This window comes from Acomys minous (genome assembly GCF_964271855.1).
Source record: "Acomys minous genome assembly, chromosome: 11".
Classification (NCBI taxonomy): domain Eukaryota; kingdom Metazoa; phylum Chordata; class Mammalia; order Rodentia; family Muridae; genus Acomys; species Acomys minous.
Window position 1 is genome coordinate 44,791,270 of NC_140492.1, and position 15,637 is coordinate 44,806,906.

Below are 15,637 nucleotides of genomic sequence, written 5' to 3' on the forward strand. Positions count from 1 at the left end.
AGATTTTAAAATATAATAACTTATGGAAGAAGCCAGCAGACACAAAAATACATTTCTTCCAAAAACAGCTTAGAAAGACAAAGATTCCCAAGACAGACACACCAAAGACATATATTCATATGAACATTGAGGGCTTAGGGACAAATAGATGTGACCTCAAAGATGTAGGCATCTCTACTATCTACACGGAGACAGCCTCAAAGTAATCAGTCTGGAGCTAGAGAGACGCCCCAGTGGCTTAGACCACGTGCTGCTCTTAGGGGCGGGGCGGAGGCGGGGAGAGGGGGGACTCACATCTGGTTCCCAGCACCAACCTCAGACAGCTCAAGATTGCCTGTAACTCCAGCTCTAGGGGAATCCAACATTCGTTTCTGGATTCTGCAGGCACCCTCGCTCCCATGCACAAATCCCGCACACACAGAGGAATACATACACAAGTAATTTTTACAAAGCAATAAAAATAAATCTTTCTTTAAAAGGTATGGGGCTCGGATTTCTATCACCTGCTAATCACCTATTTCCCTGAGGAAACATCACATCCACGAGACTTAGTCCTTTCTCTAATGTTTCCCGTTTACACCAGGCTTTGGCCAAGTCAAAACTTCCGCGCTATCAAGTTCTCCGCCCCCTCGCTACCTGGACATGCGCCCTCGGTGTCCTGGGTCTCTACTTCTCACTGCCTCTGGGATTAGACTACTCTGTTCTGCTGTGTTGGTTTCACTCAGAAAATGTGGATTTTCTGAATGACAGCAACAGCTCCCAATTTCTTTATTCCCCGATTCACAATGTGCAGCCTGGTTTGGGTCAGCTCCTCATGTCACCGCTCCTCTTTAAATCCTGTCCTGACTTCCCACTGCTCTCAAGGAAAAAAAAAAATCCAAGCCATATATCAGATATACTTCTCCATCATGGCTGCTTCCACTACCTCTCCAACTCCAAGCTTTGCCATCCCTCGCTTGACTACAATGCCACACAAAAATACTTTCCCTGAACTAATCTTAAGTATCTCCTCAGGCCGGATGCACAGCACATACCCTCCACATGCCTGATGCACCAACCCATGTCCATTTTCCTTTCAGGTGAGTTAGTATTAAGATTTCTTCTAGAAGCCTTCTTAATACTCCCACGTCATTGGGTATCTGAATGCTTTCTATTATTTTTCCAATTGTGATCATCTAATCCTAACATTGGACCTGTGAGTACATTTACTTTCTTTAAAAAACAAAAACAAAACAAAACAAAACCTACACACCCTCTCCTAGTATTATGTCTCAGCGACAGAAACTCGTTTGTTCATTTATTTCTCAAACTTTTCCTAATTTGAACAGGAACATGAAGAGAGAATCATTTATTGTGTCCCCTGTTTTGGGGTTTCAATGCCTACATATCTTATGAGCCCTAAACACTCATTTTAGCCTGTTCAGAAAAGAGAAGTGATGTGAGACGGGTTTTGCACAGAGATGGAATCACATCACAGACAACATCCTCTCATGTGCGATCAAAACTAACAGGATGATGGTTGTGTTGGTGTAGGAAGGCCGCATCAGCTGCATCACAGAAACTAATGTCATTAGCATCATCATCCACGAAGACCAACTAATATGAGCACAAAACACCGAGGGACCACAAATGGCATCAATAAAGAAAATACGCTTGGTTTGTGCTTTGTAACAGGTAGACAATTATCTGTGCCACATTCTCACGCGTTTTTTAAACTGTGGTGAGCCAGACATCATGTATGCTTAATTATGAATAACTATTACATTAATGTGATTTTTAAAGTAAAGCTGCTTCTCGTGGCAAACAAATTAATGGCTCCAAATCACTCAGAGGTTCTCACAGAACTCTAAAAGACATCATTCTGTAAACAAGCCCTTCAGTAACTGAGCAATTTAATGCTCTGAGTATACATTTCTCAGGCTGGCTTCCCACAGGGTCACTGTGTTCACAAAGCACTGAGATTACATTAAAAATCTACAGAATGTGGTGTGATTTGGTGAAATAAAATAGAAGCAAAGTAGCTACAGGCATTTTCTTAGAAGGAAAAAGAAGGGAAATGCATGCTCACCTGAAAACACGTCAAGTCTTACAGCCCCAGCATCTCTGGAAACAATACAAAAATAACACTGATTCACAGAAAAATTGTACCTTAAAAATAGCATTAGTCTCCCTAGCTTATGTGAGGTGTAGCCTATTGTCAGATATAAAAACAATACAGAAGTCATAAATCACTTAAGATCAATTTCTAAGATGGTTCACTGTGCATTTATATACAAAGAGCTGTTGTCACCCATAATTTAGGAATATTACAAAAGCTAAAACTCAGTAACTTAAAAGACTGGAGATGGAATTTAGTGATACTTATAAAGAGGTTCAAATGAATATAAATATAGTACTTATATTTTTAAATGTCCTGGAGAATAATAAAAAGCCATAGGATGACTTTCAGTTGAAAGATTGAAAAGAAAAGGGAAAATACTATGTCATTTGTACCATATGACCATATTTTTAACAGCATATATTATATACATGTTCAAATAAAATGAATTTCTTTGCAATGGTGGGGGTAGGGCCCCAGGCCTCACACATGCTGAGAAAACACTTTACCCAACCCTCAGAATGTTAATAAAGGTTTTCTCTGTAAAGGTGAACTATGACATGTGGACACAGTCTGGCTCACCAACTGTTTTATAGATAAAGTTTTATTAGAACACAAGCATACCTGTTCATTTAAGTACTGACTATGGTTTTCTTGGCCCTACATCGGCAGAAGTGACTCATTTCAGAAACAAAGATACTTATTTTCTAGTCTTTCACAGAAAAAAAATCTGATTCCTGCTCTAGGAAATTACCAATGATTTTCTGGGCTTTTCTTTTCTTTTCTTTTCTTTTTTCCCCCTTCTTATCTTCTCAGTGTTGTAAATTCATGGCCTTTCTTTGTATTTCAGGATTTGTAGAAGCAAAAAAGGAGGAAGCAAAGCAAAGGAGGAAGGTCCCCAAGATCTTGGCTTCCGTATCAGGTGTGAGAGCAGAGACAAGGGCAATGAGAGAGGGGGTCCCAGCTGATGAGGAGGAACCTGTGCCAAGGGAAGGGAGCCTAAGGAGAAGGCTGGGGCTGCATCAGCTCGGTGCAGATGCTCTGTGTAGACCCAAGAGACAACAAGATACTGAGGGTCTGTAGTGGGTATAAGCAGTGATGGGGAACTCAAGTCTCCCCAGAAATACCTGCCAGTCTCACACCATAAGCCGAGAGGAGGCATGCCGCAGTCACTCTGCCAGCCAGGAAATGAGCCGCGTTTGCTTTTTTTCCTATAGCTAAAAATACTTTCAGGTTCTTGTTATATAGAAAATATGCAGGAATCCCTGCCATTTCTTAAGTATCTCCTACAATGGGAAGCAAGCACTGAGTGAGCTATGGACTTCATTCGCCTCTGGTCTAGTCCTTACTACAGTCCCGTGTAGCTATGAATACTTCCACCACACAGCTGTGCCTTTACCAGGACCCGCGGACACACCTGTGCTCAGTAAACGCCATTGTACTGAACTCAGAAGTTGATGGGTTTGTTTGTTAGGGTGTTTTTGGTCTCTTGTGTGTTAGATATCTAATAAGGGGCCAGACACATAAGAACAAACATTCTACCACTGCCCCATACTCTCAGCAGAAACCAAGGACTTTAAAGAAACGGTGGTCTGTTTGTAGAGAATGTTCACTAGATGCTTTATGTAGCATTTAGATGCTCTGTGCACTGTTTCTGCCTCAGCACAGGAAATGCTCTCTTTGGATCATCACTGTACTAGCCACACCTCTATCCATCCCTTTCTATGCTACCACCCTCCCTTTCTCTTCTCTATATGTCTTTTACGACATATAAGTTCTGATCTTTACACTCACAGGAAATCACTGAGGTCTTGAATATGATGTAAAATAATTTATTAGAGTAACAGGAATGTTTACAAAATCCTCCAGGAGGCCAGCTGAGCATCTTAAATAAAATATCAAAAGTGCATTTTCTTTTGATGTTTAATGTCCACTTCTAAGCAAGGGTGGAAAATATCAGTGTCCATTAAAGCAAAAAAAAAATGAAAGAAAGAAAGAAAGAAAGAGAAAAAAGACTAGCGTGGGATGTCCAGGTAGCATGGGAATAGAGCAAGGATGAGGAGGAGCCCTATCCTAGGAAGACACCTGCTGTTGCCTCCTCCAGCGCCTGATCCACAGAGGGATGTAGTCTAAAGGAAACTACCTCTCCCGTTGCTTCAAGAAAAGTAGGAGACACAAAGCTGATTTTTTAATCTGATCTCCCTTCATTCAGCTAAGAGACAGAGAGAAAGACAGACAGACAGACAGACACACACACACACACACACACACACACACACACACACACACACACACATACAGATGGATGGACATTGTGTGTGGTCATGTGGTCATGCAAATACATGTTCACAAGTGTTCCGGCATGTGGAGAACACCTCACGCCATCTTCAACAACACTAGTCACCTCTTTCAAAGAAAAAAAAAAAAAAAAAGAAACTTCTCATCACCAATTAGAATAGGCTGACTGGCCAGTGAGCTCGGGAATCCTGGTGTCCCCATTTCCCCAGCACTGTATTTATGACTGCACCATGAAACCAGGCATTTCTATCTGGACTCTAGAATTCTTGTGCTGACAAAGTAAGTCCTGTACTACACAAGCCCGCTCTCAGGCCCCTCGGGCTACTTGAACCTTTCTTCCTTTTCTTTGTAAGCTCCGTGTGAACTTTTCACTGGAAACAAACAAGAGATCAGACAAAGTTGGCCAAGGTACTGGAGGTTCAGAAAGGCACCCCTGACAGCTGTTTTCTCCATCATCCCTCTCTGTCCGGAACTCAAGCCTGTGTTTCATTCCCCAGTCGGCCTGACCATCCTCTGCTGTGTGAACTGATCTCGCTGCTTTCCTCTCTGCTTTTACCAACCCTTCTTGGTCAAATGAATATGTGAAACACAGACGAGAGAGCTGGGAAAGCACACTAATGTGTTCTTTCGGAGTTAAGAGATAATGAAGCTCCTGAAAAATGGAACTTTCTGCAGCAATTAGAATCTAAGAGTATGGGACAATCTTGCCAGAGCAGCAGGCACCCCAAACTACACAGTTACCTTTGGTCCTGGTCCCGCCCCTCTTGAATTCTGTGCTCCATGACTGAACAATTTATTTTCTTCTTTTGTTTTCTACCTTACAGAGAGAATTTGAAAGAGTGTTGGCAGGTTTTGCCTCCTTAGTGCTGGGAGGAATTCCTGAGTAGCCAGCTAATTACTACACTCTACGGGTGCTAAGGTCCGAACTGAGAGGCAAACTCAAGTTGCTGATCAGTTATCACCTAGGGATAGGCAATTAGCCCCCACCCCACCCCCATTAAGAGTCTTCAGCTGACAACGGCAGGCTGTTTCTTAGGTGGGCTTCTGTTGTTACAGAGAAGGTAAAAGCAGTTTTGTCCGACAGAGAAATATAAACAAGTCAGTATCCGTTTGAGCTGAGAACTGGAGGTCTGAGCTAGGTGTGGTGGTATGTTCCCACAATCCCCACACATAGGAGGCTGAGACAAGCCAGACCATCATGAATTTGAAGCCAAGCTGGACTACACAGGAAGCTTGAAGCAGGCTGTGCTGCCTAATGAGACCATGTCTCAATGCTACAGAGCCTGAGTCTTTCCCAGGTCTCCCCAGACACATTACAGGATGGACCTGAAATTGATAAAAGGTTACTTCCGCCTCAATACTTCGTAAAATGTGGCTCTGGGTTCTGTAAGCCACATGGCTATTGAATAACTTTTAGCACACACAGCAACTGAATAGCTTTTTAGCAATTGTGCCAAATAGCAAGGCATAACTATTAATAAACCACCCCATCACCCTGTACGACATGCTTACGTGTTGTAGAACTGGTATAAGGGTCCCCACCTCAGAGTGACACTAAGAGATGGATCAGTTATGTGATGGCAAGTGTTGGTTGTCAACTAGACACGCTCAAGAAGAGGGAGCCTCAAGTGAGAAACTTCTATCAGAAGGCCCTGTGGGCATGCCTTTGGGTGACATTTGTTGATGGCTGACTGGTTAATGTAGAAGGCGCCAGCCCCACTGTGGGCTGCACAGCCCTGATCAGAGGAGTCTCAGCGGAATGAAAACGGCCAGCGGAGCAGGTCAGTAAGGAAGCAGCACTTCCCCATGGTTCCTGCTTCACTTCCTGCCTCTAGATTCCTGACTGCGTTTCCTGCAGTGATGGACTGTGACTTGGAAGTGGAAGCCAAGGAAGCTCCCTTCCCATCAAGTTGCTTTTGGCGTCTGTGTTGTCACAGCAACAGGAAGCCAGCTAGGATATGCTCATATACATATATAAAGCATGTAAAAATCACATGACATACAGGAAGACATAAGCAGCAGCTACTCATGGGTACAACTACCTTCATAGCCAATTTGAGTAAACGTAAAGACACAGCATACACTGACTGATCTGTAACTCAAGAAACAGCCAAGTGAGTATCTGCTTTTACACAACTGCTAATAGAAAAAACAGACATGTAGGTTCCCAGAGCTCCAGGTAGGCCAACACAAATTAAGTAAAGGCAAATAGCTCTCTCATTTGGGACAAATGCCTAACAGGTGCCTATTAATTTACCTAGGTGGACTCTGGCCACCAGCCTCCCTCCCTGTTACCAGGCCCTCCTGGATGGCATGCTCTGGCCACTACCATCAACTCTCCAGCCCAGTGGGGCTGGGCTGTCCTTCCCCAGCTGCTCTTCCCTCTATAACCCAGCCATTTTTGGCAATGCCAGTCTCTTGATGGCCTGGTCTCCTGGCTCCCTCCTGGACACTTTGGCTCCTGGCTGCCCCTCTCCCCTCTCCCCACATGGCTCAGTTACGTTCACTCTGAACTCTCTCAGATGGCTCTGCCTATGTCTGTGCTCTACCTTGTATCAACAAGCAAACAAAAAAAACCTTCATCCCCATAGGAACAGCCATGTCCTTTTAACCTTTTTTTTTCTGATTCAATGGCTTTATAGTTTTATTTCAAATATAGGCTGTATTTGTGTCTTGAAATTCCCTCCATGATTATTGCACATTGATGTATCTTACCTTGCGTTGTCCAGCAACTCGGCCAGAGCTCCAAAGAGGAAACTGTGAGTTGTACTGTTGGGGAGAGGAAGGGAGAACAAAAAAGGTGAAGCACGGTGACGCTTAAGACACAGCCAAAGTTTCACACGAACTCTGCTGCCCCATATTTGGCTATGTCCCCTTGATGAGGAGGCCTGATGGCACTCAGAGGAAGGATAGCAGGCTACCAAGAAGAGACCTGATACTCTAGCATCATATTCAGGGGGAGGAGGTCCCCCTCAGTCAGTCATAGGGAAGGGGAATGAGGTGAAAGCGGGAGGAAGGGAGGAATGGGAGGATGCACGGGATGGGATAGCAATTGAGATGTAATATGAATGATTTTGTTTTTCAATTAAAAAAAAAAGATACAGTCAACGGCTCTCCAGCTCTAGACAGTTCCCCAACTAAGAGGGGATGGGGATTTAATCATGGACATGGGGAGGGAGAACTATACAGGAGGAGAGGGAGGGAGGGAGGGAGGAGGGGGAAACGGCATTAAGGATGCTTGAAAAAGACACAGGGGGTAATTACATTTACCTAAAAATACATATAATGCATATGAGTGTGTACCACATATATGCTGAATTCTATTTTAATTAAAGTTAGTTAAAACTATCTCAAAAACAACTTACTCAGCAGTCAAGACTCTGAAAGAGAATCTGTGTTTTGCAAGGCTGAGGTATGAACACTTTTTTTTTTTTTTTTTTGGTTAATTTTACTTTTTTAAGTTTTTTTTTTTCTGGACTTTTTCGAGACAGAGTTTTTCTGGCTCTCCAGAAACTCACTCACTCTGTAGACCAGGCTAGCCTTGAACTCAAGAGATCCACTTGCTTCTACCTCCTGAGTGTTGGGATTGTAGGTGTACTCCACCACTGCCCAGGTTATTTTCTTAAGATTTATTCTGGTTATATTTTTACATGTATGCATGTTTTGTTAACATGTAAATGCATGTACCATGTGAATGTCTGGTTCCTGCAGAGACCAGGAGAGGGTGTGAGATCCCCTAGTACTGGAGTTCCAGATAGCTGTGAGCCACCATGTGGGTGTTAGGAATGGAACTGCGGTCCTCTGTAAGAACAGTGTTCTTAACTCCCCAGAGCCATCTCTCAGCCCTTAGTTTGTTTCACTGTTAATATTTTGTTAGCATACGACGAAAAAGGCTCCACTGGAAAGGTTCATAGATTCATATCATTATATTTTGTTCTATAGACATATTCTACAAAAATATCCTAGTAAAAGGAATGTATTATTGCTACAAAACACTTTGGCCTTTTAAATTTTCTTTGTAAATATGTATCCAAGTGGCTTTTTTCCTAATTGTTTTATTAAATAATAGTATTTAAGAACAAATTATTTTTTGCTAATATTTATTAAAAACCTGTGGATACAGAAGTTAGCAGGTGCCCTGTTCACCCCACTGTCTGTGGAGCCTTCCAATGCAGTATGACATACTTTCCATGCACTCTTAGGGAGCGTCCCATATACCTATGGTCTCTCTCCTGGGCCCTAACGCCAGCTTCCCTCCAGAACATGGTGGACTTTCACTGGTTCTCTATTTCCAACACTTTCAGGGCGGAAAGGCTCCTTCAGGGTTACATGCCTTCCACTGCCTGGTGTGGCCACTCCAGCCATCATCAACCTTAGCACACCATTAGGGAAAATCCAGCTTGCAATCTTCCCTTTATGTGTAGTAAACATGGAGCCGAAGCCAAAGAGACATTTACATACACACACACACACACACACACACACACACACACACACACACACACACTTGTAGAAGGGAAACAACAAAGCATGATTGTAATGCTTAAAAATGTGGTGCCTTCTGCAGCATCTTAGTTTAAAATGTTTTTAAGAAGATATATAGGCCAGGTGGTGGTGGCACATGCCTTAATCCCAGCACTTGGGAGGTAGAAGCAGACTACCTTTGAGTTCAAAGCCAGTCTGGTCTAGAGAGTGAGTTCCAGGACAGCCAAGGATACACAGAGAAACCCTGTCTCAAAAAACAAACAAACAAACAAACAAAACACCAAAAAAAGAAACTACACAGCATAACCCTGGTTTTTTTTTGTTTGTTTGAAATTTAAAGTTCAAACACAGATGCTAAGAGACACACATCTGAATCAATTCATTTTTAAATTAGTAATTTATTTAAAAATAAGTACACGGGGCAGGGAACAGGGGTTGGAGAGATGGCTCAGTGGTTAAGAGCACTGGCTGCTCTCCCAGAGGTTCTGAGTTCAATTCCCAGCAACCACATGTGGCTCACAGCCATCTCTAATGAGATCTGATGTCCTCTTCTGGCATGCAGGTGTACATGCAAATCAGGTGCTCATATACATAAAAATAAATAAATAAATCTTTAAAAAAAAACATAAGTACTGGGAAAGGAAGAATGGGAGAGTGATAGGGGACTGAAGATGAGAGAAATTTTATGTGGTTTCTCTCTCATATTTACAATCTAGAAGGGGGAGGAGGGAGACTGACAGGAGGAGGACGGAGGACTAGAGAGTGTCATGAGGGGAGATCAATAGACAAAGCACAGTGACGTGTATGTGTAAAACACCTTATTAGACTCAGTATCCTGTAGCCTATTTTTAAATTAGTTTTTTAAAAACACCAAAATTCTCTTGTTAATAGAGAGCCAGCCTTCACTGAAAGAAATGAGTATAAAAATATGAAACACTATCTTAAATGGAAGATGTGCTCTACAAAACCATCGCTTGAAAGCACAAGCCCTCCCAGCGAATTTAAAAGTAAAACACAGGAGCTGGAGATAATGGCCCAGTGGTTCAAGGCAACTTGCCGCTCTTTTCGACTAAAGAGTCTGAGCTTGAATTCGGTTCACAGCATCCAAATGGGGTGCTATAACTGCTACTAATTCTAGTTCTGAGGGATCTGACATCCTCTTCTGATCTCTATGGACACCTGTATACACACACACACACACACACACACACACACACACACACACACACACACTATATTTATGTATTCATTTATAATTTTTTGAATTAAAATTAAATACATAACCAACTCATGAGGAACTCTTGGCAAGCCTTTTAATACTAAGGTATGTCCCTGGCTCTTCAAAATGTAAAAATTCTGACCCAAACTGCCATGTGACTTCCTGTGCTAGCTCATTCAAGAGATTTTTTTAAAGATTTATTTATTATGTGTACAGTGTTCTTGCCTGCATGTACACCTACACACCAGAAGAGGGCACCAGATCTCATTATAGCTGGTTGTGAGCCACTAAGTGGTTGCTGGGAATTGAACTCAGGACCTTTGGAAGAGCAGTAAGTGCTTGTAACCTCTGAGCCATCTCTCCAGCCCCCAGTCAAGAGATTTTTGTAAGCATTTGCCATGTCCCCCCAGTATACATCTTGGAATTCAAGTCATAATCTAGGAGGAGATCATGTCTGGTTCACTTTTCAAAAGCTTACCCTGGAAGCTTTAGAAAACTTGGGTTGGGCGGAGCTGGGGTGGAAAGCACAGCAACCAGTTAAGAGAGGGTGGTTCAGAAAAGGCAAACTGTGGATTGGATTAAAGTCAGTGGCAACAAGGATGGAAAGAATTATTCCTTAGAGAAATTGTGCCTCAAGAAAGCATGAGCTGAGCCATAGGGTATGGTTCTAGGGTGTGGAGACTGCATGTTGAATATAGAAACCCCAAAACTGGATCACCCTGGCTAACACAAGAAAACCCTATTTTAAATGCCAAGCAAAAGGGTTTACTCCTGCTTTTACGGATGAAAGGGAATGGAAGAGGTATCACTCTGTTTTGGGTGACATCATGCTGTCCTCTTTGTTATGCTGCAAACAGGGCTGCAGAAGTTGGCATCACAGGGCAGGATGTGGGAGAGTGGGGACACGGGACTCAACAGCAACAAGAGCTATACGCAACAAAGGCGGGGTGCTTCTCCACCATAAAAACCACAGTCCTCCCACTGCTAGCTCACGCTTTTTCTTAAACTCACTCAAAGCTGTTTCTCTCCATTCGTCTTCTGTCTGGTGGACCCGACTTTCCTGCTTGAGAGCATCCTCCAGAGCAGGCAAATTTCTGCTTGACATCGCCTATTCTCAGCTACCTAAGAATCTCCAGACAACACAACACAGGCCACCCCTTCCCTGGCTTTCCTTACACCTCTGCTGACATGGTTCAGACTTGTTCCCTTCATCATAACAGCCGGTACTTTGAGTGAACACAAATGACTAGGTAATTCCTAAACACCAACACACCATAGGAGGGACACATCACTCACTGCTGTACTGTGCCAAACTCAAAGTGACAAATGGCATATATACACACACACACACAAAACCCTCAGTCATTTGCCTCTGCAATCTGACTGTGGTAGCCTTCTCTTATCCATGGCTTCACTTCCTGTGAATTTTCCTCACCCTTTGTCAGTATCGCTCCAAAAACATTAGTTGGAAAGTTCCAGAAAAAAAGCTGTTTATAATGTAAGTGGTGTACCCATCTAAGTAGCGTCATGACCTTGCTTTGCTCCACTCTGTGTCATCGCTCACGGTCGTAACTGATCTCTGTTATTGTTCTTGTTCATCTCTGACTCTAACTCCTTCATCAACTTTATATGACAGTCATACATGCATAGGAAGAACTAAAGACATACCAACACAGACAGATTTGTATCTTCATTTGTAGTTCTGTATTGCCTCAAATTTTAAACAGCACTTAGAGAGCCTTTATAAATTGTCATAGTTAAGAACAAACTGGACTATTTTCTTTGTTTCTTTCTTCTTCTTCTTCTTCTTCTTCTTCTTCTTCTTCTTCTTCTTCTTCTTCTTCTCCTTCTTCTTCTTCTTCTTTGTGTGTGTGTGTGTGTGTGTGTGTGTGTGTGTGTGTGTGTTGTTTTGTTCTAGAGATAGGTTTTCTGTGTGTGTAGACCTGGCTGTCCTGAATCTCACTTTGTAGACCAAGCTGGCCTGAAACTCACAGTGATCCTCCTGCCTCTGCCTCCCAAGTGCTGGCACTAAAGGCATGCTCCACTACACTCAACTCTTTTATATTTTCAATTTTGAGTGTAAGAATGTTTTGGTGCACACCTACTGGCCAGGGAGGACAGAAGATGATGTTAGGAGTTACAGAGGGTTGCGAGCCCCCCTGCGGATGCTTCTAATTGAATCCTGGTCCTCTGGAAGAGAAGCCAGTGTTCTTAACTGCTGCTGAGTCATCTCTCCTGCCTGACTGCACCCTAAGAGCTAGTAAGAAGGTGTACTACTCAGTCACAGAAAAGAAAAAATATAAACAAACTACTGGATGACTGTCCACAGCTACTGATATCTACACACTCGGATTACTCTGTAAAGCAACATGACTTTTTACAGTGTCCTCCTGCGCATACGAATAAAAATAGAGAGGGTGAGAAGTAAAGAGTTCTAATCTGCTGGCCAACATTTAAGTTTGTTAAGTGATGGTTATGGGACCATCTTTCCACTTGGTTTTAACTAAAGAGCATTACAATGATTCGGTCTGTCCCCCCAAAAGCAAAGTTATTACTTCCCCCAATAAGTACTCACATGCGGCATAAATACATTCTTAAATCAGTCCTAACACGTGCATTAAGCTTTTTTCCTGCTGAATATGGTGGTGGCATATGGACAAAAACTATCCCTTTCCGATCTCTTTGGAAACTTACGAGTTTGCGTGGATAAAATCCAGATGCAGTTTAGCCCTCTGCAGCGAGGCATATTTGTCCATGTCCTCGGGCACGAACTGCAAACAACTGGAGACACTGGTGTCTGCGTCTGGTCCGAAATTGTACGCCCACGCCCACGCGCGCCCACGCCCGCACGCGCCCACGCATGCGCACGTACGCGCATGCGCAGAGCATCAGCCAGACAGAGACATGTGCCCCCTGGTGTCCTCAGTGCAAAACTCACCCTGCACTTAGTTCTCCAGGACGTTGTTGTGCTTGTTTTCAGGCTGGGTCTCTCTTCGTAGCCCAGGCTGGCCTCGAGCCCACAGAGATCCGCTTGCCTCTGCCCTGCAAGTGCTGGAATTAAAGGCCCATGCCACTATAGTAGGCCCTTCTGGGGGGTTCTTGATCACTTCATCAGCATCTGGGCTTGGCTTCTTTTCAGAAGTGAGAGCCCTTGCCCTCCCCCCACGCCTCTCTACCCCTCCCTCGGTTCTAGCTGAGTGCACGGCATGAGATCAGGAGAGGTAAAAGTCGTTTGTCCTCTCTTGAGCGGTTCACTTGCACTCTGGGATCTTTAGGGTATTTAAGTTTTCTGCACTTGGAAGGGAAAAGAGAAAATGGCAAACAAAAGGAAGAACAGGTGACAGAGAGCAGAATTTACCTTTAATCCCAGCACTCGGGAGGCGGAGGCAGGTGGATCACTGTGAGTTCGAGGCCAGCCTGGTCTACAAAGTGAGTCCAGGATGGCCAAGGCTACACAGAGAAACCCTGTCTTGAAAAACAAAAAAACAAAACAAAAAAAAAAAAAAATAGACTGGCTGCAACGTGCAGGCATTTCCCTCCATGTGAACAGCCGTCGCCACCTGGAGGAGTCACAAGCGTTCTCCCTTTGGCACACCTGCATTCAGCTATTTGATGTGCTGGCCTGTGTCCAGATTCCGTCAGCATTCTCGCCAGATCACTGACTTCTGAGTCACCGAAACCCAAGGGGAAGTAGCGTTCGTCAAGGACGCTAGAGGGACAGGATTGACAGGCTAGGAGGTGACTTGACCTCTTGACCCCTGCGATATAGTCAGACTGACTCAAAGGCTAAGGCTACTTTGTGTGGAGGCTAACTTGGTCCGGTTCTACTCCGTAAATACTTCACGCGCTGTTCTCAAAGTCGGAAAGGTGATTGTATTGAGTGGAGTCTGAGGTAGACGTTTTGTGATTTCGAAGTGTCATCCAGGCAATAAAGCCCTCAAAAAATAGAAACAAAACTGTTAAATGTGGAGTAATCATTCTGTTTCAAAGAGAGGAATTCTTTTTCAGCGGGCTGCATTTATAGGAATCCAGGGAGGAAGTGAGAATTTGAATTGCAACCCAAAGGAACGCGACGCTCTGCTTTAATTTGAAGGCTGGAAGTGAACGTAAACATTCCAAGTAATTTCTCCTGATTGCGTTTTTTGTTTTAATGGTGGCTGGCGTGGCTGGTGTGGCTGGTGCTGTTTCAATAGCCACATCACATTCTCTTTACTAAGAAACCCAAATTATCTTTCCCAAGCTTTTCTTCAATAGATTTTCACAAATGATATTTTATTGTCATTTTTTTATAGGAAAGAAAAGCTTGGCAAACATCTCCTGGATTTATTTTACCGTCCTGATTTTCCAACTGCTGTCTCAAAGCAACTTACTTCGAGGGTTGGGGGCCACTGGAGCCACTAGGCTGTAATTAGTGCAGGCTGTAATATCTACCAGAGGAAAGGATCCAATTATCACAGAAGCAGTCCTTCTAATAATCTGATCGGAGCCTTCCTGCCGTCAGTGGCCAGCCCTAAAGCACTCGGCAGTAATAGTTGGTGTGATGACAGCGGGGTGGGGGTGGGGGCGGGGGCATGGATCTGTTAGGTTATGCTAAATAAGAAGGCTGGAGTCACAGTACAGCACCCCCAAAAGCCTTCCTTCTCCCTCATTTCAGCTCTGTTTGTTGGTCACCCCTGTACCATAAAAGCTAAATATAGTCATCTTCCGGGTATATTCAGGGGAGTCCCTGTTTCCCTCAGCCAAGCTTCAGGGTTCATTTGAACAGCATTTCGTGATAGAAAACGGACGTGATCACAGAGAGGAGACGAAGTGGGAGTGAGCCTGTCATTGGTCCTCTTACAGTTGATCCTGGTTTTAAAGAGAATCACGTCAGTTCTCTCTAACTAATATTTTGGGGGTTGTAAAAACATATGCTACACAAAACATCACTCTCTTTCATTTAAATAAGTACAGACGAACTGGCATTTCATGACTTTTGAAGAACGTATTTAAACTCAGAAGTTGGAGTTTGAGTTGGCATCCAGAACAGGCTGCCCTATCAAAAGCGGTACTAATAGCATTATTCGCATATTCTAATGAGCACAGACCATGGCTGCTGTGGAAGCTGACCCCATTTGAAACAGTCAACGACCCTCAACTGAGACAAGTCTGATTCTGAAAATTCTATATAGCGTTCTTGATAAGTTTCTTATATTCTTTCAAGTCTGAGTCTCCTGACTGAGCCTTCATCTCCCCCAGTTTCCCCCACCTCATTCTGTGGTGAGCGCCATCCCAGTTCTTAGTTACCTTCCTAACCAGCAATCACAGTTGTAGCACAGTGACAAACACCTCTGGGCAATGTGGGAAAATAAGAGGCTTCAAGCTTTCCCAAGCATAGCGAGGGTGTTAGAAATGAAATTATGGGGCTGGAGAGATGCCTCAGTGGTTAAGGGCCCTCACCATCTGCTCCCCCAGAGGTCCTGAGTTCAATTCCCAGCAACCACAAGGTTGCTCACAACCATTTATAGTGTAATCTGATGCCCTCTTCTGGCCTGTGG

At 43.7% G+C, this 15,637-nt stretch overlaps 1 protein-coding gene across 1 annotated transcript in view; it reads right to left on the minus strand.

The window, feature by feature from the left end:
• MORC1 (MORC family CW-type zinc finger 1) overlaps window positions 1-12,918 on the minus strand; it is a 149,435-nt gene extending 136,517 nt beyond the window's left edge. The window contains exons 1-3 of the mRNA XM_084800473.1: window positions 12,795-12,918; window positions 7,112-7,165; window positions 2,069-2,103 (exon numbers count right to left, since the gene is read on the minus strand). Of these exons, the coding sequence (XP_084656599.1) occupies window positions 2,069-2,103; window positions 7,112-7,165; window positions 12,795-12,856 (151 nt within the window). The 5' untranslated portion in view covers window positions 12,857-12,918. The remainder of the gene's footprint in view (window positions 1-2,068; window positions 2,104-7,111; window positions 7,166-12,794) is intronic.
• Between the last annotated feature and the right edge of the window lie 2,719 nt (window positions 12,919-15,637).